Source organism: Geotrypetes seraphini, chromosome 2, assembly GCF_902459505.1.
Source record: "Geotrypetes seraphini chromosome 2, aGeoSer1.1, whole genome shotgun sequence".
Taxonomy (NCBI): domain Eukaryota; kingdom Metazoa; phylum Chordata; class Amphibia; order Gymnophiona; family Dermophiidae; genus Geotrypetes; species Geotrypetes seraphini.
The window spans coordinates 154,379,634-154,405,923 of NC_047085.1; the positions used below are offsets into that span (position 1 = coordinate 154,379,634).

Here is a 26,290-nt window from a genome sequence, read left to right on the forward strand (position 1 = left end):
CTTCCTGGAAGCCTCCAAGACCTCCCTCACTGCTTGAGAAAACTGGTGAGGAGTTATGTTGAAAGGAACCAAGCTGTCAGGTGGAGGGACTGCAGGTTGGGATGAAGTAGTGAACCTTGATGTTGAGTGAGTAGTGAAGGAAACACTGGAAGAAGTACTGGCTCCCTGCTGCTGAGTTGAAGTAGAAGGGAGAACCAAGGTTGTCTGGGCCACCGAGGAGCAATCAGAATCATGGTGGCATGGTCTGATCTCAACTTGACCAGAGTCTTTTGAATGAGAGGAAATGGAGGAAACGCATATAGGAAGCGATTCCCCCAATCCAGTAGAAAAGCGTCTGCCTCGAGGCGATGAGGAGTGTAGATCCTGGAGCAAAATTGAGGCAGTTTGAAGTTGTGGGGGGGTGCAAAGAGGTCTATCTGAGGCGTCCCCCACTGTGCAAAGATCTGATGAAGGGGGTCGGAATGGAGGGTCCATTCGTGAGGCTGGAGAAGACGACTCAATTTGTTTGCCAAGACGTTGTCTTTCCCCTGAATGTAGATAGCTCTGAGGAAGGTGTTGTGACGGACCGCCCAATTCCAGACTCGAAGAGCTTCCTGGCAAAGAGGGGCCGAGCCCGTGCCCCCTTGTTTGTTGACATAATACATGGCGACCTGATTGTCGGTGCGAATAAGGACCACCATGTCGTGAAGCAGTTGTTGAAAAGCTTGGAGAGCACTGAAGATGGCTCTGAGCTCCAGAAGATTGATCTGATGAAGTCGTTCCGCACTGGTCCAGAACCCCTGAGTGCGAAGACCATCCAGATGAGCCCCCCACGCATAGTTCGATGAATCGGTCGTGAGAACTTTCTGGTGGGGAGGAGAGTGAAACAGCAAACCTCTGGATAGATTCGAAGAGGTCATCCACCAGAGAAGAGACTGCCGTAGAGCAGGAGTGACTACAATGTGACGGGACAACGGGTCGGACACCTGAGTCCACTGAGATGCCAGGGTCCATTGAGGAATTCTGAGATGAAGTCTGGCAAAAGGCGTCACATGAACTGTAGATGCCATGTGGCCCAAGAGGACCATCATGTGTCTCGCTGAGATGGATTGGCGAGAAGACACCGACTGGCAGAGTAGAAGGAGAGCATCCATGCGTTGAGGAGGAAGGAATGCTCGAAGTTGAATGGTATCCAGGACCGCCCCAATAAAGGGGAGAGACTGGGTGGGCTGAAGATGTGACTTGGGAAAGTTGATCTCGAAGCCCAAGTTCTGCAGGAAACAAATTGTAGTCAAGGTCGCCGAAATGACCTCTGGAGCCGACGGTGCCTTGATGAGCCAGTCGTCGAGGTATGGAAACACCTGGAGACCCATGTTTCGGAGTGCAGCGGCCACCACCACCAGACACTTCGTGAAGACTCTGGGCGACGAAGAAAGGCCGAATGGAAGCACTCGATACTGCAGATGTAGATGTCCCACCCGAAATCTGAGGAACTTGCGGGAGGCCGGATGAATCGGGATGTGAGTGTAGGCCTCCTTGAGGTCCAGAGAGCATAACCAATCGTTCTGCTCGAGGAGGGGATAGAGAGAGGCAAGGGTCAGCATACGGAACCGCTCCTTGACCAAAAACTTGTTGAGGACTCGAAGGTCCAAAATGGGCCGCAGATCGCCCGTCTTCTTCGGGACCAGGAAGTACCGGGAGTAAAACCCTCGGTTTTGCTGATCCAACGGGACCGGCTCGACGGCCCGAAGTCGAAGCAAAGCCTGAGCCTCCTGGAGGAGAAGAGCGGTCTGCGTTAAGTTGGAAGGATACTCTCTTGGAGGGTGGTCCGGGGGGAACCGCTGGAAATGAAGAGAGTATCCCTCTCTTACGATGGTAAGGACCCAAAGGTCTGTGGTGATTGTCTCCCATCGATGACAAAAATGATGGAGACGACCCCCTATGGGAAAAACGGGGGAAGACAGAACGTCGGTTATGCTCCCTGGAAGAGAGTCAAAAAGGCTGAGTAGCCTTGGGTGCAGCCGGCATCTGAGGCTTCTGCTGAGTCTTCTGGGGAGGCTGTCTCTTCGCAGGCTGTCTCGCAGGAGGAGTCTGCCTCGGTTGATAACGCCGCTGGTAGATTAGAGGCGGTCTAGAGGGACGAGACTGCTGAGGCTTCGGCTTAGGTCGCAGAATAGACTGAAAGGACTTCTCATGGTCCGAAAGCTTTTTAGTAACAGTCTCGATAGACTCATCGAACAGATCCGCTCCCGCACAAGGCACATTTGCAAGTCTGTCTTGGAGGTTCGGATCCATATCAATGGTACGAAGCCATGCCAGGCGACGCATGGCGACCGAACAGGCCGCAGCACGTGCCGAGAGCTCGAAGGCATCGTAGGAGGATTGCATCAGCTGCAGTCGTAACTGGGACAGGGTCGCCACCACCTCTTCAAACTCGAAACAAGCCTGAGCATCGATGAAAGGGATGAACTTGCGAAGTACCGGCAAGAAGAAATCCAAATATGAAGAGAAGAAAAAGTTGTAATTGAGCACTCGAGTCGCCATCATCGAGTTCTGATAGATACGTCTACCAAACTTATCCATCGTTCTCCCCTCCCTGCCCGGAGGCACGGAAGCGTAGACTTGGGAGGGATGAGAACGCTTGAGAGAGGACTCGACCAGAAGGGACTGATGAGAAAGTTGAGCTCCCTCAAACCCCTTGTGGTGAACGATGCGGTATCGAGCATCCAGCTTACTGGGAACTGCGGGTATAGAATACGGTGTCTCAAAACAACGCATGAAAGTCTGGTCCAGCAGTTTATGCAGAGGAAGCCGAAGCGTCTCCGCCGGAGGATGAGGCAAATGCATGGTGTCCAGATACTCTTTAGAATATCGAGACCCAGTGTCCAAAGTCACATCCAAGTCATCCGCCATCTGTCGGAGAAAGGATGAAAAAGACAGTTGGTCCGCCAAGGCCGGCCGGCGAGACGGACTAGAAGAAGTGGAAGCCTCCGGTTCCAGGGAGAGCTGGGAGCGGCATGGAGAATAGGAGGTAGATGGTTCCTCATACTCTGGTCCCTCCGGCTGGGATAAATCCGACGAGGAGTATCCCAAACGCTGCATCTTCTTTTGCGGAGACACCTCCGAATGACGTGAGGAGTGTCGAGAAGAGTGCCGAGATCGATGCCCCTCCCGATGATGGGACGGGGAACGAGATCTTCTATGCATCGATCGATCCCTCGAAGTCTCGAAGGAATGGATAGGACTAGATGCAGTGGATCGCAAAGGTGGCAGAGATGCGGACTCACGCAGCGCCACCCAAGTCTGGTATGGAGTGCGGAAGAACTCCTCCTGCGATGCAGTATGCCCAGGACTCCGATTATCAGGGGCCGATCTAGTACCCTGTTGTCGTGGAGGTGTGATGGGCTCCAAAGGCGGCATATCAGGAAGGGAAGCCCTCTTGGAGGATTCCGCCGCCCTCCGCCGATCCCCCTCGTCGAGCAGGGAGATCGAACGACGAGGGGGAGGGGGAGGGGGCGGACCACCCCCTGGAATCGGGGCTGGAATGTCACCCTGAATGGTGGCAATAAGCCGGGGTCCCATAGTCTGCATAAGCTCGACAAACTGAGCTTCTAGCAGGGATCGTAGCGAAGCCGATATGGAGGGATCCGCACCGAAAGGGGGTCCTCCTGCACGGTCTTCGCGTTCCTTCGTGGCCAAGTGCTTCTGCTTACTAGCTTTAGGCACTTTGATGACCACGGGAGGGACAGCGGAAGGCGGTACCTGAACCGAGGAGACGGACTCAGGCGCCGATGCTGAACTCGATGCTGAAGCCGGTGCGAACGATGCTGGCTTCACGATGCTCGATGCAGGAGTCGTCGATGCAGGTTTCGAACGGACCGGCGAAACCTCAACAGACGTAGAAGCAGAGATGTCCTTGGCAGTCTCCATCTTGAACATCGACTCCCAGAGCAAGCAGCGCCGTTTAAACGAGCGCGCAGTGAGCTTGGAACAAGGCCGGCACGATTTCGGAACGTGTTCTGGACCAAGACACTGAAGGCAGCGTCGATGCGGGTCCGTCAACGAAATCGCACGCTGGCACTTGCTGCACTTTTTAAAACCGGTGATTGGCCGGGACATAGGCCGGAAAATCGACGCTGCAAGGTCGAAGGCGCTAGGCCGCAGCCACGAGGCCGGCCCGGCCGAACCGCCGGAAGAAATAATTTTAACTTTTTTTTTTTTTAGAAAATATAAATTAAAAGTGAAATAAAGTCAAAGAAACAAAAAACGCGGGTTAAAGAAGGCAAAAAACTGAAATTCAGTCAGCGCAGAATAAAGAGAAACTTCTCAGCTCCGCGGAAAGAAAAGAACTGAGGAGACACGCCCGGTACATCGGGCGGGAAGGCACTGGCGCATGCGCGGTGCGGGCATCTCGAAACTTCTGAGTTTCTTCAAGCAAGACATGCTTGCAAGATGTCCGTATCGGGGCTCTGTCGGATGACATCACCCACTAGTGAGAATACCTGCCTGCTTGTCCTGGGATAATGGCCATTTTAATCCAGCTGGAAATCAAGACTTTAGACGCCAGCCTGGGACACCAGGCCGCTCAGTGGTATAAATTAATATCTGGATTTTTGAATAAGAAACCAGGGATTGGTCTTCTTGACATTTGGAGCATTGAGATAAAGCATCAGATTACTGCGTCTCAATGGTCACGAATTTGGACTTGGAGGATGAGATGTACGGCGTCTGCATCTATGAGACAAATATGGTTCTCTCTGTCAAATTCTGTGTAATATGTGTTCCCTCACTTTCTGCATTTTGCAATTCGCTGATTGCCAGCGTTATTCCTTGGGTTGCATCCATGAGACCTAAATTACATACTTAAGATTCATATTTCCCTTTTAACTATTTCTTGTTAATAAGTTGTACCCTCACTACTTGCATCCGGTAATTCGCTGACTGTCCAGTTTTATTCTGTAATTCACTTATCCAGTAATTCGCTTTATTCTGTAATTCGCTTCATTCTGCAATTCGCCTCATTGTCCAGCTCTATTCTAAATTGTGCAGATTGATCAGCTTTATTCCTTGGGTTGCATACATGAGCTCTATACCACATACTTAAGATTCATATTTTCCTTTTATCTATTTCTTATGTAATAAGTTGTATCTATTTTTTATGTAATAAGTTGTACCCGCTCTTCTTGCATTCTGTAATTTGTTGTAATTCGCTGATTGTCCAGCCATCTTCGATGTGAACCGCCTAGAAGTCATTTGATTGTGGCGGTATAGAAGAATAAAGTTATTATTATTATTATGTTACTAAGTCAAGTTGAGAGGTACCAAGCTGTTAGGTGCAGAGATTGCAGACTGTGATTTTAAAGAGATCTTTGACTCTCTGAGTGAGCAGAAATGGAAAGATCTGTAATGGAACTGGATCTTTGACACAGTTGAAGTAGAAGGGAAAACCAAGGCTGTCTGGGCCACTGAGGAACTATTAGGATCATGGTGGCTGACTCTTGTTTGAGATTGACCAACATCTTCAGAACCAGAAGGATTGGCGGAAATACATACAGGAACTTGTGTGACCAATCCAGAAGAAATGCATCCACTTTCAGATGAGGTGAGTACTGTCTGAAACAGAAAAGAAGTAACTTTATGGTTGAGAGATATCTGAGGAGTCCCCCAAATTAGAAAGACTTTGGAGTTGAGAGTCCACTCATGCAGCTGAAGAAACCTGCTGAGCTTGTCAGCTAGGGCGTTCTATTTGCCTTGGACATATATGGCTTAGAGAAATATGTTTTGAGGAATTGTTCAATTCTAAATGTGTTCAGCTTCTTGACAGAGGAAGAGAGCCCATTCCCCCCTGCTTGTTGATGTAGTGCATGGCCACTTGATTGTCTGTTCAAACAAGGAGGACTTGGTTGAAAAGACGATCCTGAAATGTCTCAAGGGCATTGCAAATTGCCCGCAATTCTAACAGGTTGATATGAAGCGTCTTTTCTCAAGCAGACTAGTGTCCTTGAGTAAGGAGGACGTTCAGGTGAGCTCCCCATGCATACATGGAGTCCGTTGAGAATTTTCTGATGTAAAATAGCAAACCCCTGGAGAGATTTGCTGGATTCAAGCACCACTGGAGATTTGCCGGATTCAACTACCACTGGAGAGGTGAGGTGACTTTGATCCGTTGGGATAAAGAATCAGTGGCCTGAGACCACTGAGATGCCAGATTACGCTGAGCTGAGATGAAGTCGAGTGAAGGGAGTTACATGAACTGTGGATGCCATATGACCCATGAGACACATCATGTTTCTTGCCTAGATGTTTTGTAGAGAGGACACATAAGTGCAAAGTTGAAGAAAGGTGTTTTGTCTTTGTTGGGGTAGGAAAGCTCCTATGAATTCCAACACTTGAGTGGGTTGAAGATGAGACTTTGGAAAGTTGACTTCGAAGCCCAGAAGCTGGAGAAAAACTCTGGTCACTTGTGTAGCTGAGTGCACTGCTTGTGGCAATGTAGCTTTTATCAACCAATCGTCTAGATCAGTTGTTCCCAACTCTGTCCTGGAGGACCACCAGCCAGTCAAGTTTTCAGGATAACCTTAATGAATATGAATGGAACAGATTTGCATACCTGTCACTCCATTACATGCAAATCTCTCTCATGCATATTCATTAAGGCTATCCTGAAAACCTGACTGACTTGTGGTCCTCCTGGACAGGGTTGGGAACCACCAGTCTAGATAAGAAAACACTTGAAACCTGTGGTAGTGCAGGATTGCTGTTACCACCACTAGGCACTTTGTGAATACTCTTGAAAATTAAGTGAGGTCAAATGGTAGAACTTTGTATTGAAAATGACAATGACCTACATGAAAACGAAGAAACTGTCTGTGGTCCGGATGGATAGGAACATGTGTGTAGGCCTCTGAGGTCTAAAGAACACAGCCAATTGTTTCGCTCTAAAAATAGGTATAAGACCACAGGGATAGCATGCAAAAAACTTCGCTTTGACTAAATATTTATTGAAAGCTCAGAAGTTGAGAAAGGGATGAAGACTTCCCGTATTCTTTGGAATTAGGAAATACCTGAAGTAGAACCCCTGATTTTTCTGGGAAGGGGGTACCGACTCTATGGCATTTAGCTAAAGAAGAGATTTGATTTCCTGAAGAAGAAGGGAGATTTGTTGAGATGTGAAAGAGGACTCTCTTGGAGGGTTGTTTGGAGGAATGATGATAAAATGAAGAGAGTAACCCTCCTGTATGACTTTGAGAACCCAAGTGTCTGTGGTAATGAGAGTCCAGCAATGATGATATAAAAGAAGCCGGCCTCCAATGGGGCAGGGAGGTGGGGGTATTGCGGCTGTGATCTCTAGAATCATGTCAAAAAGATGGAGTTGGTTTCTGAAGAGCTGAAGTCTGAAGCTTTTGAGGCTTCTGTAATTTCTGCCTCTTCTGTGGTGGAGGCTTGGAAGAGGACAAGGTGGTTGCACAACACCTCTTATAGGAAGAGGAAGCAGGTCTCTGGGAAGACTTAGACAGCTGAGTCTTAGCCTTGGAGCCTGTTAAGGTGTTTCAGTTTTGTTCATGTTGCATATGGGCGGCATCCTAAACTTTGTCCCCAAAGAGTTCTTCACCAAGATAGGGAATATCTTGAAAGTTAATGGCCATGTCAGAGATTCACAACCATGCAAGACCTCTCATAGCAATAGCCATAGCCAATGCTCTGGATGTCACATCAAATGCATCGAAAGCTGATCGTGCTATAAACTTTTTGGTCTGAAGTAGGTTATGAGTATTCTCTTAGAATTCTGGAAGATGCTCAGCTGAGATATATTGTTCAAAAATCAGCCAATTTCTTTATGAGTTGTTTTAGAATGACATATAGAAGCTGTAGCTGAGAACTCTGCTAGTCAACATAGAGTTCTGGAAGAGGCGACACACAAACATATCCATGGTGTAGCATGGTGGTAGTATAGCATATATTCTTGTGCTGGAGGATTTTTTAAGAGTGGATTCAACCAGCAAAGACTGATGTGGCAATTGTAGCTACTCAAAGCTGGGACAAGATTGTATTCTGTAGAGAATGTCAATCTTTCTTGGAGCTATGGGAAAGGCGACAGGAGTCTCCCAGTTTTTAAACAGAGCTTCCTTAAGTAGATTGTGAAGAGACAATTTGAGAAGCATTTTAGGAAGTGTGTCAAAATCTAACACCTAAAAGAGTTCTGCTCTGGGTTCAATGTCTGACTCCATCTGCCTGAGTGAAAGAAAATCCTTCTGGAAGAGATCAGAGTCTCAATGGTGGAGGAGATGGATCTGATGGGATGCCATACAACTCTGGAATAGATAATATGAGTTCAAGATCAGAATCAGTGTTTTGTACAGAAAGATCAGAATCAACATCTGCAGCTCTAGGAGATTCTCTATAGGAAGGAGAAAGATGCTTCCTAGTCTGAGGAGTAGGATGACTGTGAAAGCATAGAGAAGAGCTCCTTCAATGACATCGGTACTGGTCCGATGAAGATGACAAAGATCAACGTTGAGAATGTCTAGATCTTGATTTACGTCAAGATGAACGTAAATCGGTACTGTGCGATGCTCGCTTGGATGTAGAAGAACAAGCATCGGTACCGTGGGATCTCGAAGTCCATCAATGCCACTACCACAGGAGTCAATATAAGCAATGGTGCCACATACAGCTTAGTTTTTTTTTCAAATTCTTTATTCATTTTTTCATCATATATCAAGTACACAATATTACATCAATTGAACTTATACACATCACTTGAATTTCTTCCTATTATCATCTTAAATACATAAATTTATTCCCTTCACCATCCACCTTTCCCACAGATATTGTAATCAAAAATATCATAAAAACATTACATTCATAAATATTGATTAAACCTTTAATATAACTATATACCACCCCCTTCCCCTAATTATAAATGTACTTTCAATGTAAAAAGGCATCTAATCATTACAGTAAGTTATCATTGGTCCCCAAATCTTTTTAAAATTATTGTTCTTTCCATCTTGTATATATGGCACAATGAATTCCACCAGAAGGTATAATTGAGTCTAGTATAATTTTTCCAATTCTTGGTGATATGTTGAATGGCGACTCCTGTCATTATCAATAAAAGTTTGTTATTGCTTGATGAAATTTGACTTTTTATTCTTATTGATGTCCCAAATAGAATTGCATCATATGATAGCGCTACATGGTTCTCTAATAAACAGTTAATTTGAGACCAAATTGATTTCCAAAATACCATGATGCAGGGACAATAGAATATTAAGTGATCCAGAGTCCCTGCTTCCAGATTACAGTGCATCTATTAGACATAGAGCTAGCCAACTTTTGTAATCTAACTGGGGTTCAGAATGCTCTATGTAACAAAAAGAACTAAGGTTGTCTCATAGATGCAGACACTGTACATCTCATTCTGCAAGACCAAATTCGTGGCCATTGAGACGCAGAAATACACATGCAGCTTAAAGAGGTCACTGAGCTCCCTCCAAAAGAACTTCTTCATTTGGTCCTGAAAGGACTGCACTGGTGCCATTGGCTCAACAGCCAGTAGATGAGGAAGTACACCCCAAAGGAGACAAGCTTGCACAGGAGATTGATGATGGCATCAACGCTTAGCATGCATCGAGGGACTCAATGCGGAAGATGTCTGCATTACTGGTTGTGAAGGATTGCTTCTTAGCAGGTTTACCTGATGCAGGAACGATGTCCGACATCGAGGGAGGTGTCAAAGCCGGTACCATCAGCCGATCTGTCTCTGATGGCATCGATCTGTCTCCAGAGGCCATGGACAGTCCAAACAGCTTCTTTTGCTGGATACGTAGAGGCTTAAGAGTGTTTTTGTATAGTAGAATAGCGGATGAAAGTGTCTATTCAATGCTCCAGCCCCAGACACTGAATGCACCAGCTGTGTGGGTCACTGATGGAGATGGGCCATTGGCAACGAGTTCACTTTCTGAACCCACTAAAAAGCCTCAACATGTGAGGAAAAATCTCAACGGCAAGATCGAGAAACGCAATAGTTACCCAGCAAGAAGGAAAACCAGTGAGAAAAAATGCAGAAGAACCAACTAAGAAAACAAAAATAATGAGGAAATTTGATTTTTTTTAAAAAAGAAAAAAAGAGACCGAAGAAAAGATTACTAAAGTAGAATGAAAATAAAAGAAAACAGAGCCAAAAAGCAAAAAGTACATTGACTGAGAAGGCAACTCGATTTGGACAGAGTCCAATAAAACAACTTCTTCACTCCATGGAAAACAAAGAACTGAGGAACCGCATGCTGACAACGGGTGAGAAGGCATTCACACATGCACAATGCAGGCAGTCTCGAAGCTTCTTAAGAAGTTAAGTGACTACACTTTTAGCACTGTCCGTACCAGGCTTCGTGAATGACGTTACCCACATACGAGAGAATATGTTGCCTGCTTGTTAAAGCATAAACTATTTTAGAAGACCCCAAATTGCTGTGACAGGCTGTCAGCCCTGCATTCACTATGCTACCTGAAACCTGTGCTGGAAGCTGAAACAGCTTACAGGAAGATCATCTACCTCAACAAGCCTTGCAAATTGGACTGCTGGTCTTCTAACTGCCCCTCTGGCCCAACACCAATGGCCGTGGATCTCCGCCACCCTCGGAACACACCACACACACGACCTGGTGGAGGAACGCAGTTGGCGCCACACAGCCTGCGCTCAAATGCACTAGAGGACGAACCTGGGGTGAGCCAGCTCCCAAGGGAATGAACCCTGAGCCCTTGATCTGAAAGTGCAGGCTGTCCAGGAGGTGCAATGCAAGACTGCCAACCCCCTGGAAACAGACTTTTCCCACAAAGTCTACGATCCCCCACAGCCAGAGCTGTCCCTGCAGAGAATCTCTGTAGCACAAAGACACGAAGCGTGTAAAAAATACTTAGTAAAAGGAAAAATGAAACACACGCAGAAAAGACGAGCTCCTACTGACTCGCATGTAGGAAAGCAACTGGAGACCAGAGGGCAGTCCTGAGGTAAGAGGAGAGGGGTCTGAAAAATTACATAAATGAGGATTCCTACAAGTAGTCTCGCAACATGGGATGTATAACCCACTTGTCCAGGAATAGTGTAGGCTTGTATAAGAACATAAAAGCTGCCATACTAGGACAGACTGAAGTTTTATCAAGCCCAGTATCCTGTTTCTAACAGTGGCCAACCCAAGTGAGAAGTACCTGGCAAGATCCCAGAGTAAAACAGATTTTATGCTGCATATACTAGAAATAAGCAATGGATTTCCCCAACTCCATCTTAATAATGGTTAAAAGACTTTTCTTTTAAGAAGTTATCAAAAAAAAAAAAAAAAAAAAAAATTTTAAACCCTGCTAAGCCAACTACTTTTACAAAATTCTCTGGTAACGAATTCCAGAGTTTAATTACACATTGAGCGAATAAATATGTTCTCTGGTTTGTTTTAAATCTGTCATTTAGCTTCAATGCATGCCCCCTAATCCATGCCTCTACACTGTATTATCATCTGCACCAGGGCTCATGGATGTCACTCACATGTGAGAATAATATGACCTGCTTGTCCTTGGAGGATGATGAATATCTTGATGTATAAGAGCTTTTCATATAACATTTTATTCCCATAGCCTTCAACTTTATACAAAGGACATCATCTTGGATCAGAACTGCATAATAAGTACAAAAGGACTGAAAAAGGTAGCCACTTTCTGAAATAAAATACCCATTCAAAAGAAACAAACTGGAGCACATGCCTCATGAAACAGAAGCGGTACAGCTCAGTGCAATATGACACAAGTTGTAAAGAGAATTTTACATATTTCAGTAACTCTAGTTTAAAGATGATTTGGAACCAGATAAGGTATTAGGAAGTCTAAGACCAATGGACCAACCCATGTCCCCAAACTTTGCAAGTTCAGCAAAACATTATTACACTGTGCTCCAAAGCAAAGTCAATCGCACCTTACGAACATGGAACATTCTGCAGTCGCAGCACATCTCACAGAACCGTGGAAGAATGAGTCTCTCTGTGATGTCCTTACCCACCATAGGAGCCATCTTGCACATTATCTAAATGTGAAGAGAAAATGAAAATGCTGAAAGTGTTTATTTTCCCAGCTGTGTAGGGTAAAAAAATGAAACTACTGGTCTGGGCTTATTTACATCTTAGACAAAGGGTTATATTTTGTGTATTTTCTTAGGATAAATGAATAAATAGAAATAAAACAAGAAAAGAGAATAAGATGATACCTTTTTTATTAGACTAAAAAAATATGTTTTCATTAACTTTAAAAAGAAATGCCTTTTTTCAGATTACATAATCTCCTTTTGTCATTTGTTCATTTCTACTTACCCTGGTAAGCTCTTTTCCAGTAGATAGGCAAGACATTCTAGAACAGGGTAGGCAATTCCGGTCCTCGAGAGCCGGAGTCAGGTCAGGTTTTCAGGATATCCACAATGAATATGTATGAGATGGATTTGCATGCACTGCCTCCTTAAGATGCAAATCTATCTCACGCATATTTATTGTGAAAATCCTGAAAACCTGATCTGGCTACGGCTCTCGAGGACTGGAATTGCCTACCCTTGTTCTAGACCATAGGGTTATTTCCCTTTACCCACATGGGCTGCAGAAGAGATCCTCTCCATGTTTTACACTCCGCCTCTAGTGCACTTCACAGGCTAGCTTAGCTCGTCCCATCAGTCAGTACACAAACATAGAAAGGCACTACCATCTGTGAAGTATAGGCACCTGCAACGACAGGCTAAACAAGTGTTCTGCTCAAAGCAAACAGTACTATTAACCGTCAACATAGGCTTCAAAGAAGCTCAGGAACTATTCCCATAACATGGAGAACATATTCACAAAACTCTCCCTAGCCTCAAAGGGCTGACCGGTCTTCACAAAACAGATAGGAGAAGCATGAGATAGACATTGGACCTGAACTCTGAAATCTGCAAGCAGGCACAGCAAGGACAGGACGGGTGTCTAGAATGTCTCACCTATCTACTGGAAAAGAGCTTACCAGGGTAAGGCTATAATCTCCTTTTCCAATGCAATAGGTGAGACATTCTAGACCATAGGGACATACAAAAGCAGACCCCCAACTAGTCAGGGTGGGCTTGCTGTGCCGGCCTTCAAGACCGAGAACCCAAAAGCTGAGCCAAAAGCTGAGTTCTGTCAGGCAGCATCATCCACTCTGTAGAATCTGGCAAACGTGGGAAGAGACAACCATGTCACCACCCTGCAAAACTCCTAATCTAATCTTCTATTTCTGCATCACACATATCTAAGCAGGCTCAAGAAGACTTACAAAGAGAAGTGAGAGGAGTGGAGAGAGAAGGGGAACCTATCTGTTGTCTCATTTAGTGCTATACAGCCCCATGAGGATTACCAGAAATTGTAATTTATTTGCCTATCTAAAGATTACTGGTTGTAGATACAGATCTTTTCTGGATAGGACTTTTATGTTCCAAGCAAGTAAACAGCAGTCCTGGTTAGGTAATTACATCAGTGGAGCCAGGTTGACCTACGGTGCATTTCAGAAATTAAGACTGTACTATTTGATAGATTTATTTCCTAAAGAGAAGTTACACTAATTACAATAATACTACTCTGACTATCCTTAAGAAATTTGTACTTTTGCTATTTGTATTTTGTACTTCGCTGATTGTCCAGCTCTCTTTAATGTAAACTGCTGAGAAATCGTCTGATTGTGGCGGTATAGAATTATGTTATGTTATAAAAGGGGGAACATTTGGGCAGGGGAAGATCTGAGATGTTCAGGTGTCAAAGAGTTTGGTTTTCAGTTTTTTCTGGAATGTGGTGTAGTTGGGTTCTGTTCTGGTCGTTTCAGTGAGGTCATTCCAGGATTTCACTCCTAGAAGGTAAGCATGGAGTGAAAAATTTGCTTGTATTGGAGATTCTTTGTTGTAGGAAGGTTTAGTAGTATCCTGTTAAGGGTTCTGTGGGAGGTAGACCATGCCTTTGAGAAGAGTTGGATCAATGGAGCTGCTGAGTGTGTGTGAATTATTTGGTATAAGATGCATGAAGTTTTAAATTTTATTCGTGATGGGATTGGTAACCAGTGTAGTTGCTTGATGAAGGCTGATATCGAGTCATATTTTTCAGGTTGAAAATTAGTCTAACAGCTGTGTTTTGTATGAGTTGCATTTTATGGATCAGTGTGCTGTTGATTAACATGTAGGCAGAGTTACAGTAGTCCAGCTGTGGTAGGATCATCGACTGTACAATCAGAGCAAAGTGATGCTGATGAAAGTATGGTCTGATGAGTCTTAGTTGCCTCATGGTGAAGAGGCACTTTTTCCAAATATTAGAGATTTGAAGTTCCATAGTTAGTGTGGAATCCTCAGGAGGAAACGATCTAGCTTCGGATGACGAAGAAGCCACACTCCTGGTGAAATGTGCCTGAACAGAAACAGGGGACTCTTTCCCTGAAAGAATATTGGTGTATGAAATGGCTCTACAGATCAACCTGGAGATCGTGGCCTTAGAAGCGGAGACGGTAAGACAAACCGGAAGAGAGTTCTCCACAATCCAAACAGAAACAAACAAAACACAGTGGAGATATGAAGAAATGTTGGTGTGCAGTTTATTCAACAATCATAAAAGTCGGTGCGATGGCTCAACACGTACGAGTTTCGGCCAATATGGCCTGCCTCAGGAGCTTCAGTTACTTGAGTGGTGTAGACCAGTGGTTCCCAACCCTGTCCTGGAGGACCACCAGGCCAATCAGGTTTTCAGGATAGCCCTAATGAATATGCATGGAACAGATTTGCATGCCTCTCACTTCCATTATATGCAAATCTCTCTCATGCATATTCATTAGGACTAGCCTGAAAACCCGATTGGCCTGGTGGTCCTCCAGGACAAGGTTGAGAACCAGTGGTGTAGACTACTAACAATGAAACACCTCATTCAAGTATTATGAATTTTAATGAAGATAACTGGCAAGTCTCTCTACACACACGAACAGCTAATATACAGAGCTGATCCATTTAGCTGTTCGTGTGTGTAGAGAGACCTGTCAGGTATCTTCATTAGAATTCATAATACTTGAATGAGGTGTTTCAGTGATAGTAGTCTATACCACTCAAGTAACTGAATATTCTGAATAAGGCTCCTGAGGCAGGCCATATTGGCCGAAACACGTGCGTGTTACGCCATCACACAGACTTATGATTGTTGAACTGTACACCAGCATTTCTTCATATCTCCACTGTATTTTGTTTGTTTCTGCTTAGAAGCGGGAACATCACGCTTCAATGAACAAGTCAGCACAAACAGAGGGCCAGAAAGACTAAACTTGTCAGTGCCCTTCACAGAATGCAGTAGTATCCTGCGCATGCCTAGTTTCCTCAGAAGCCAATCCTGATGTTTGGAACTCATCGGCTGAAAAACAGGCAAACACACTTCCCGAATGACAGGAAAGCTGAAACTACCGTCTGCAAAAAGGAAGGAACTATCCGTAGATTATCTCTGAAATGCGGAGAAAGGGTTCCTCACAAGACAACGCCCGCAGATTAGAAACCCAACGGGCAGAAGTGATGGCGATCAGAAAACAGACATGAGAGCTAAGTCCAGAAGAAACGCATCCAGAAGAGGCTCAAAAGGAGCTCTGACAAGGCCCAGCAGCACCATGTCAAGGTCCCAGACTGGGAACAGAAGCTTAACGGATGGGCCAAAGAGCCCCTTTCAGAAATGAACAATAACCGGATGCGACGTTAACTAGAAACAACTATCCCAAGATGGAAAACAGGACCGACCGATCCCCAGGGCACAAAGATATGCCACCGTGAGGACTTTATCTACAGCAGTTCAGAGAAAGGGAAGGACCTGTGACCCTGGAGCCGAACAAAGGCCCCCCGGAATCTGGTCACCTCAAAGAAGAAAAGTTTCTCACATCTTAACATAGGCAGACACCTTAGATGACTTCTAAGATTTTAGCTGTGGATCAAACACAAGAGCCAAATTGCCTGTATGATCTAAGGCCGCATGCTCAAGAGCCAAGCTGGAAGAATAAAGTGATCCGGAACTTCCATGACAACCAAGCCCAAGCGAGAAGGTCGGGGGTAGATGCTCAGGTGCAAACCGTACCAAACCCGCAAATGCATCAGAGCCGCACACCACAGTTTCTGAGGCCAGTCTGGAGCCACTAGAAGGACGCAGTCACCGAAGGACCTCGGCCCAGGCAGAAAGACTTAACGAAGAACATCTGGGGGCCACCGCTGTACTTGAGCTCCTCACTTCTGGGCTCGAATCTGCGGCTGAAGAAGCTTGGCACTCTTTTTTTTTTCCGGCCACAGCCATGAAGTTGATGCGGAGCTGACTTCAGATCCTCACAATCGCCTGAAGCGCCTGAGGCGACAGGGTCTACTCTCCGGTGTCTAGAGTCTGACAGCTGATGAAGTCCACTTGAATATAGTCCACTCGGGCCACATGTGCCATTGTCAGCGTCGGAAGATGACGTTTTGACCAAAGGAAAAGAAGGTGTGACTCCGCTAGTCCCTCCAGAAACCTCAGCAAGTCTATTAGGGCTAGACGAATAGCCCAGAGCACCAGCTGAATGATGGATCACTTCCTCTGTAACGGAGTCCAGTTAGATGGGGGCAGCGAGCCCCACCAGCCCTGAAGGCTGGCATCCGCGGTTACCACCATCCAGGAGGCAATGTGCAATGGAACAGCCTGGCAGAGCGACTAAAGCCTCCAAAATCCATGGCAACTTCATGGCTATAAGGCATCCCAGTGGGCACCCAGCGAGAGAGCCCGGCCTGCTGAAGAGGACGCATTTGCACCCTCACCCAAGAAACCACCTCCAGCGGACCACTATGGAGCCCAGAACCTGTAGGTAGTCATGAGCCGAAGACGCCAACTTGTGTAGTTTGTTGTTTGTTTTTTTTAAGAACTCCAAAATCTGCGAACACAGCTTCTGTTTCCGAGCCTTGGGCAAGTATACACCATATCAAACAGCACCTCCCCTCCCCCGGAAATCCAATGACTGTGTCGGCGACAGATGGCTTTTGCTGAAGATGAAGTTGACAATCCAGCCCAGGTCCTCCAGAACCCAGAATACCTGTTTCACCATGGTGCACCCCGCTTCCAATGAGGGCACTCTGAGCAACCATTTGTCCAGATATGGGTTAACTTGCAACCTTATCCTCCTCCAATTAGCCGCCCCAACTGCCACCAGTGGTGAAGGTCCAGGGCGCTGTCATCAGACCACATGGCAGAGCCGAAAACTGATGATGCTGATCCCACACATGAAATCTCAGAAAGTAGCGGTGAGCTGGAAAAAAATATGGGAATCTAAATACGCCTCCATAAAATCCAGGGAGGCCAGAAACTCCCCCGGAGTCACTGATGCAAAGACCATTTTCATGGTCTCCATCCGGAATCAAGGAAACATGAGAGCCATCTACAGTTACATTATATCCAGAAGAGGTCTCCAATCTACTGATGCATTCTTTGGTACGATCAAGTATAAAGGAGTTTCTGCCTGAGCCCAAAAGGGTGCTTGGCACCAGTTCTATTGCTCTAAAATCCAGGAAGTGCTGAACAGTAGCCTGGACTATGCACGCTGCGTCCAGTCTCCTTGCAGGAGAAGCAACAAACCAATCTAACAGGGGTTGGGCAAATTCCAGCTTGTAGCCTGACCAAAGAAATTCCAAGACCCACTTGTCTGCCACAAAGTGCATACAAGTCTACAGACTCTCCAAGATCCGACCCCCTATCCGCAGAGAGGTCCTCAGCTCCCTGGTGTCATTTTTTTTTTAGGGGGGGGGCAGCTCGGGCAGAGGCAGGCTGAGAGCGCCTGCAGTTCGCAAACCAGCCCCTGGAATCCTGAAAGGATCTCCACGACAAGGAAGAAGAATGTGGTCTGTAGGCACAAAAAATCCTTTGGGATCCCCAAAAAGGGGGGTGCTATACCATCCAGCAGCATCTGAGGATTACGATCCATCATCAAAGTCATGAGGGCATCCAGCCAACTGCCCAACAGCAACTGCCCCTTGAAAGGCAGTCGGGCTAAAGTTGCCATGGAGAACATATCACCTGCCTTCTGCTGAACCCAAAGCATTCGGAGGGCTGACATAGAATACGCTGACCCTGAAGCCAGCCCTCTCAAAAGGTCATAGAACTATCCGTCATGATGTCCATCCCAGCCATCAGAAGCTGAGGAGGATGCTCTACCACCTAAGTCTCTAGTAAACATAGCAAGCTAAGCAAACATGGCCCAAAGGACATCGCCACAGCATTTTAACTCCTAATTTGGCCAAGTCAAAAACTGTGACATGTGTCGGGCCACCTGAGCGCCCCGAGAATCACCTAGGGCCGCTCCAACCGTTGCTGTCACTCCTGCGCCAGAGGGTACAGATGGGAGATATCGCTAGCATTCCAGAAAAGCCCATCCAGAAAGTCAAACTGTTTCATAACTATGAGATTGATATCCGGATGCCCCGGAAAGGTCTAAGACTGCAAGCGCAGGCTGCAAAGCCAGGGAGACGTAACAGAAGTAAAAGGAGGCGGCTTGGCATCCAAGTTTAAGCCCTGCAAAAACAGAGCAATCAGATCCAGCAGCACCGCAAAGTTAAACAAAAGCACCACAATCTGATCAGCACCAGGATCTAGAGCCCCTAAGGGATCTGCGGATCCAGAATTCAAATCCGGATCCTCCAATCCGAGCATCACAGCCCTAACAACAAAGTGCTCATTGAGGACTGGATTCACTGCAGCCACCCCCTGAACTGGCTGCAAAGAAGAAACTGATGGAGCTGTCGCAGATGCTGAAATTTCTGAGGAGGCAACGTTGGACAGAGACTGTGCAGGGGAGACAGATCAGCAGCCGGATCCCCAGCTTGAAACTTGGAGCCACAGAATCAAGCTCTGAAGGCAAAAATGGCCACCCCAACAGGTAGCTAAGCATGTAATCACCTGCTTCTGTGAAGGGGAGGCTGAACCAGCTCTTCAAGTTAGCTGGAAACGTGAAAGAACCACAAAAGAGGACAAAACTACACCGAATTAAAAATAATAAATGTGAGAGAGCAGAACCAAAACACTTTGCAGCCACATGCAGAAGAGAAAGACTGATGGGAGGAGCTCTGAAGCCCCCCAATATCTCTCCTCACTCATCTCCCCCATGCTCCCCTCCGTGATCTCTGCTCATTGGGCAAGCCCCTCTTATCTGTACCCTTCTCTTCCACTGCCAACTCCAGACTCCGTCCCTTCTTTCTTGCGGCGCCATATGCCTGGAACAGGTCGCCTGAATCAATACGCCGTGCTCTGTACCTGGCAGTGTTCAAATCCAAGCTGAAGGCCCACTTTTTTGAAACTGCTTTCAACTCTTAACTCCCCCTCACTGCTGTCAGATATCTATACCACTATAACCTCCTCAACCCTGAAATGTTCTGTCTAAATTAGATTGTAAGCTCTTCTGAACAGGGACTGTCTATTGTATGTTAAAATGTTCAGCGATGCGTATGCCTCTCAGCGCTATAGAAATAATAAATAGTAGTAGTAGCTAAGCTAGCCTATGAAGTGCACTAGAGGCGGAGTGGAAAATCTAGAGTGGATCTCTTCTGCAGCCCATGCGGGTAAAGAGAACAAATCCTATGGCCTAGAACAGGGATCTCAAAGTCCCTCCTTGAGGGCTGCAATCCAGTCGGGTTTTCAGGATTTCCCCAATGAATATACATTGAAAGCAGTGCATGCACCTAGATCTTATGCATATTCATTGGGGAAATCCTGAAAACCCAAATGGATTGCAGCCCTCAAGGAAGGACTTTGAGATCCCTGGTCTAGAATGGCTCACCTATTGCACTGGAACAAATATTAGGATTAGTGGAACTGAAGTGCTTATAAACAAATAAGATTTTAAGCTCTGACTGAACTATACTCAAATATAAGTCAAGACCCCCATTTTTCCCCCAAAAAGGAGGAAAAATGGTTGACTCAAATTTAAGACGGGGGCTTAATATTCAAGTGCTATGCCCTGCCAGGATCTGCACCCAGTGTCCCCTCCCTCATGCCCTTCCCTGCCAGGTTCTGCACCCAGCCCCCTTCCCTCCCTGCCCTGCAAGGTTCTGAACCCAGCCCCTTTCCCTACCTGCCCAACCAGACTATGCAGCCAGACCCCCTCCCTAACAGGCTCTGAACCCAGCCCCCCCTCACTACTTGCTAGGCTCTGTACCCCATCCCCCCTCCCTGCCCTGTCCCCTTTGGTGGTCTAGTGGTAGGCAGGGATAGGAGGGATCCTTCCCATCTCCCCTCTCAGCTGATGCTAACAATTCCCCCCCCCCGTGCACCTTTTCTCACATCCCTGATGGTCCAGCAGTGTATGGGGAGGAGCAAACTTTCCACACTCCTGCCCTACGCTGAGCCCCTCCTTCCGAATTTGCAGCCAGCGATGCACCGGCACACAGGAGCGAGCTTCTCAAGCTCCCAGCCCTGCACCTCTCGCTGAATGGCTGCCACCAATTCTTGCGAGTCCTGCAATAACTGGCGGCAGCCATTCAGCAAGCGGCGCAAGGCCGGGCAGGAGCTCAAGAAGCTCACTCCTGCATGCCAGTGTGCTGCTGGCTGTGAGATTGGAAGGAGGGGCGCAGCGCAGAAAGTTTGCTCCTGCTCATATACTGCTGGACCACCAGGGATGCGAGAAAAGGTATGCAGGGAGAGGGGGGGAAAATAATTGTTAGTATCGGCCGGGATGGGAGGGATACCTCCTGTCCAGGCCTACCAGAGGCCTGCATCAAGTTTGGGCAGGGGTTGGGTGATGACCCGTATATAGGACGAGACCCCCATTTTTGGGCCATTATTTTGGCCCAAAAATCTCATCCTATATTCAAATATATACGGTAAATAGCCATAAAGAGTCATCTACGATTACTTATTTTTTTAAAGATTATTTACCTTATATTGATATGAAATTTACTCTCTAGAAATATGCAACCCAAAGTAATTAAATTTGATTTCAAAAAGATGTAAACTTTAATTTTCAATTGAGGAAGTTTTTGAGACCCTCTCCATTTTCACAAAGCAGTAAATGTGAAGGGGCATTTTCAATATGTCTAAGCTCTGATGAGGATAGTCACCACACAGGCTCTCTTGTTGAGAGTTTAAGTGTGGCTCACTGAGGAGCTTCGATGGAATACATAAATAAGAAGTCATCATTCAGAATTTGAGACTTTAAGATCTAAGGAGGTGTATTAAAGACCCAGTTAGGGGTAGTATTCAGCTAATTGGTGCCACTATTTGTTTGATAAATCCAAGTTTAAACATTTTGGAAAATTGTCCAAAAACAGAGAAAACGAAAGATTAGGTTCTTACCTCTGCTAATCTATTTTTCTTGTAAATTCACACTCTATTCCTAGACAAGTGGGTTGTGAACCTATCCTTGTCAAACAGGCTTATAGGGGGGGGGAGACATAAATATTCAGTCTTCAGCTCCTCCCCTCTCATCTCAGCACTGCCTCCAAGAGAATCAGTTTAGTACAAAAGCAAACAGCAACAACTGGAAGGAAAAGAACAAAAGGAGGGGAATGGGGAAACTCCCTGGCACATCAATCTATTCTGCTCAGAACATGAACATTAAATGATCATGAATAATTGCAAACAGGCAATAAAACAGTAGAACCTGAACAAAATAGTGCTAGTAGGAGACACAGTTTGCATCTACAAAAGGGAATGCTTGGACTAGAAGCCTCAAGAAAAGTGCAACATACCGTCAAAGTGGTAATCTTCAAAGAGTTAGTCAGAAAAAACAGCAATTCAACTTACCAGTACTTTTCAAGGCAGAGGATCTGTGAATCAGCAGGTTCCAGGGTGGGTTCCAGGAATAGAGTGTAGATTTACAAGAAAAAAAGATTAGCAGAAGTATGAACCTAATCTTTCATTCTTGTACAATCCCACTCTATTCCTGGAGTGAGACATAACAGAGCAATCCCAAAAACTAGAGTGGGGCTGATGAGCCAGCCACCAAAATGGAGGAACCAAAAGCAGAATCCTGCTTGACCGCCACATCAATCTGGTAAAATCCGGTGAAGGTATGCAAGAGGACCAGTTAGCCGCCCTACAGATCTCCTCCAAGGAGATCATCAATGACTCCGCCCAAGAAGAAGAAACGCCTCAGGTAGAATGAGCTCTCAGTGAGAGAGGGGGGGTGTCTTCCCCACTGCAACATAGGCAGACGAAATGATCACGCAAATCCATCTGGAGATGGTCGCCTTGGAAGCAGGCGGGCAGAACCCACTTGGACAGATGGTTGGAGATCTGAAACTCATTTGTGACTTCCAGGTACCGGAATAGAGTCCTGCACATATACATGGACCACAAAACCCAGTTTTGCTCTCTAGAACCGGAGGGCACAAAAGCTAGAAGCCTAACCTCTTGGTTAAAGTGAAAGGCCAAAACTACCGTAGGCAGAAAGGATGGAACCGTGCGCAAGGAAACACCAGAGTCTGTAATCTAGAAGAAGGAATCCTGTCAAGAAAAAGCCTAAAACTCAGAAACCCTGCAGGCTGAAGTAATGGCCACAAGGAAAATTGTCATGATGGTCAGCTCTATAAGAGAAATGTGCTCCATCAGCTCATAAGGTGGATGAGCCAGATATTGCAAGTTAAGAGCTCACATCAGACAAAGCGCCCGAAGCAGAGGCCATATCCAGAGCGCGCCTCTCAAGAAATCAGGGGCTTCAGTCCAAGACAGGAGAGACCATCCCGTCTGGAGAAAGTATCCAGACAATAATAAGAAGTGAAGGTATGAACCAAGGACCAAGTAGCAGCCTTACAATCTCCTCAATCGGTGTCGATCTAAGGAAGGCTACAGAGGCTACCATTGCTCTGACCTTATGGGCTGTGACCTTACAGGGAAGGGATAATCCAGCCTGGGCATAGCAGGAAGAGATTCAAGCCGCCATCCAGTTGGAGATGGTGCGCTTAGAGATAGGGCTTCCCAACTTGTTCGGATCAAAGGAGATGAAAAGTTGAGGAGCAGTTCTGTGTGGCTTGGTGCGTTCTAGGTAGAAAGCTAAAGCACGCTTAAGTCTAGAGTATGAAGAGTAGATTCTCCAGGGTGAGAATGAGGCTTTGGAAAAAACACTGGAAGAACAATGGATTGATTGAGATGAAATTCCGAGACCACTTTGGGGAGGAATTTGGGATGGGTGCGAAGGACCACCTTGTCATGATGAAATACTGTAAAAGGAGGATCTGCAACCAAAGCTTGAAGCTCACTGACTCGACGAGCAGAAGTGAGGGCAATGAGAAACACCACTTTCCAAGTGAGATACTTCAGAGGAACCTGGTCAAGAGGTTCAAAAGGAGGCTTCATAAGCTGAGAAAGAACAACATTGAGGTCCCAAACCATGGGAGGCGGTTTGAGGGGAGGGTTGACATGAAAAAGTCCTTTCATGAATTTGGAAACCACAGGATGAACAGAAAGAGGTTTCCCTTGAAGAGGCTGATGGAAAGCAGCAATTGCACTCAAATGGACTCGGATCGATGCAGACTTGAGGGCAGAATGAGATAAGTGCAAAAGATAGTCCAACACAGAGGATAAGGAGGCATGTTGAGGCTCCTTATGATGAGAAAAACACCATGCAGAAAATCTAGTCCATTTTTGGGAATAGCATTGTCTGGTAGCAGGTTTCCGTGAAGCTTCTAAAACATCCCTCACAGCTTGGGAAAACTGAAGGGAGGTTACGTTGAAAGGAACCAAGCTGTCAGGTGCAGCGACTGCAGGTTGGGATGAAGCAGAGATCCCTGATGCTGCGTAAGCAGAGATGGAAACACTGGTAGAAGGAAGGGCTCCCTGCTGCTCAGCTGAAGTAGAAGGGAGTACCAGGGTTGTCTGGGCCACCGAGGAGCAATCAGCATCATGGTAGCCCGGTCAGACTTCAGCTTGACCAGAGTCTTTTGAATGAGAAGAAACGGAGGAAATGCATACAGAAAGAGATTCCTCCAGTCCAGAAGAAAAGCATCTGCCTCGAGGCGGTGAGGAGTGTAGATCCTGGAGCAGAACTGAGGCAATTTGAAGTTGTGGGGGGCCGCAAAGAGGTCTATCTGAGGCGTACCCCACAGAGAGAAGATGTGATGAAGGGGCGTGGAATGGAGAGTCCATTTGTGAGGCTGCAGAGACGACTCAAGTTGTCCGCCAAGGCATTGTCCGCCCCCTGAATGTAGACAGCTTTGAGGAAGGTGTTGTGGCGAATTGCCCAATCCCAAACTTTCAGAGCTTCCTGACAGAGGGAGGCAGATCCCGTGCCTCCCTGTTTGTTGACATAATACATGGTGACTTGGTTGTCCGTGTGAATGAGAACCACCATGTCGTGAAGGAGATGCTGAAAAGCATTGAGAGCATTGAAAATCGCTCTGAGTTCCAGTAGATTGATGTGACATAGGCGGTCCGCACTGGTCCAATAGCCCTGAGTGCGCAGACCATCCAGATGAGCCCCCCAAGCATAGATGGAGGAGTTGGTCGTGAGAACCTTTTGATGGGGAGGCATGCGAAACAGCAAACCTCTGGAGAGATTGGAAGAGAGCATCCACCAGCGACGAGACTGTCAGAGCAGGAGTGACCTGAATGTGGCGAGACAGAGGGTCGGACACCTGTGTCCATTGAGATGCCTGGGTCCACTGAGGAATCCATAGGTGAAGTCTGGCAAAAGGAGTCACATGTACTGTAGAGGCCATGTGGCTAGCCGAGATGACGGGTGAGAGGACACTGAGTGACAAAGACGAAGAAGGGCATCTAGGCGTTGTGGAGGAAGGAATGCCCTGAGTTGAATAGTATCCAGAACCGCTCCAATGAAGGGAAGAGTCTGGGAAGTTTGCAGATGGGATTTTGGGGAGTTGATCTCGAACCCCAGACTCTGCAGGAACCAGATCGTCCTTGGGTCGCCTGGACGACTCCCTGAGACGTGTAATCCTTGATGAGCCAGTCGTCGAGGTAGGGAAACATCTGCAGACCGTGGTTCCCGAGTGCTGCGGTCACTACAACCAGGCACTTGGTGAAGACCCTGGGAGACGAAGCCAGGCCGAAAGGAAGCACTCGGTATTGAAGATGAAGATGTCCCACCCGAAATCTGAGGTATTGTCGGGAGGCCGGATGGATGGGAATATGAGTGTAGGCCTCCTTGAGATCCAGAGAGCATAACCAGTCGTTCTGCTCGAGGAGGGGATAGAGAGAAGCCAGAGTCAACATGTGAAACTTCTCTTTGACCAGAAACTTGTTGAGCACCCTGAGGTCCAAAATAGGACGCAGATCGCCCGTCTTCTTCGTAACAAGGAAGTACCGGGAGTAAAAACCCTTGTTCTATTGGTCCAAAGGGACCGGCTCAACAGCCCGAAGCCGGAGCAAAGCCTGAGCTTCCTGAAGAAGAAGGGCGGTCTGGGTTAAGTTGGAAGGATACTCTCTTGGATGATGATCCGGAGGAACTTGACGGAAATGAAGAGAGTATCCCTCCCTTACGATGGAAAGGACCCAGAGGTCGGTGGTGACAGTCATCCATCGATGGTAAAAATGATGGAGACGACCTCCGATGGGAAAAACAGGGGAGGGCAGAACAATGGTAGTTATGCTCTCTACGAGACAGTCAAAAAGGGGCCTTGGGCACAGCAGAAGTGGAAGATTTTTGCTGCTGCTTCGGCGTGTGCTGTCTCTTAACAGGCTGACGGATGGTAGGTGCCTGTTTCGGTGGGTAACGCCGCCGATAGATCATAGGTGGGCGTGATGGACGAGGAGGAGCAGGCTTGGGCTTCGGACGGAGAATGGACTGGAAAGATTTCTCATGGTCCGACAGTTTCTTGGTCGCCGCCTCGATGGACTCATCGAAGAGGTCGGCTCCAGCACATGGAATGTTAGCCAGCCTGTCCTGAAGATTCAGGTCCATATCGATAGTTCAAAGCCACGCCAGGCGTCGCATGGCCACCGAACAAGCAGCAGCCCTCGCCGAGAGCTCAAAAGCGTCGTAAGAAGACTGCATCATCTGGAGCCTTAGTTGGGATAATGAAGCCAGAACCTCCGAGTATTCGAAGCGAGCTTGGGAGTCCAAATATGGCAGAAACTTTTGCAGAATGGAGAGGAAAAACTCAAAGTAGGTGGCAAAATGAAAACTGTAATTGAGGACACTCGAGAGGACATCATCGAGTTCTGGTAGATGCGCCTGCCAAATCTGTCCATGGTCTTGCCCTCCCGGCCAGATGGAACGGTGGCATAGACCTGGGAAGGGCGAGACCGCTTCAGGGAAGATTCCACCAGCAGAGACTGATGAGAGAGCTGAGCCCCATCGAATCCCT

At 46.8% G+C, this 26,290-nt stretch overlaps 1 protein-coding gene across 7 annotated transcripts in view; it reads right to left on the reverse strand.

Annotated features, from left to right (window-relative positions):
- PPP4R1 (protein phosphatase 4 regulatory subunit 1) overlaps positions 1-26,290 on the reverse strand; it is a 354,086-nt gene that overhangs the window by 197,680 nt on the left and 130,116 nt on the right. For all 7 annotated transcript variants that reach the window (XM_033934064.1, XM_033934063.1, XM_033934068.1 and 4 more), the window contains one exon: positions 11,945-12,052. In XM_033934064.1, the coding sequence (XP_033789955.1) occupies positions 11,945-12,052 (108 nt within the window). The remainder of the gene's footprint in view (positions 1-11,944; positions 12,053-26,290) is intronic.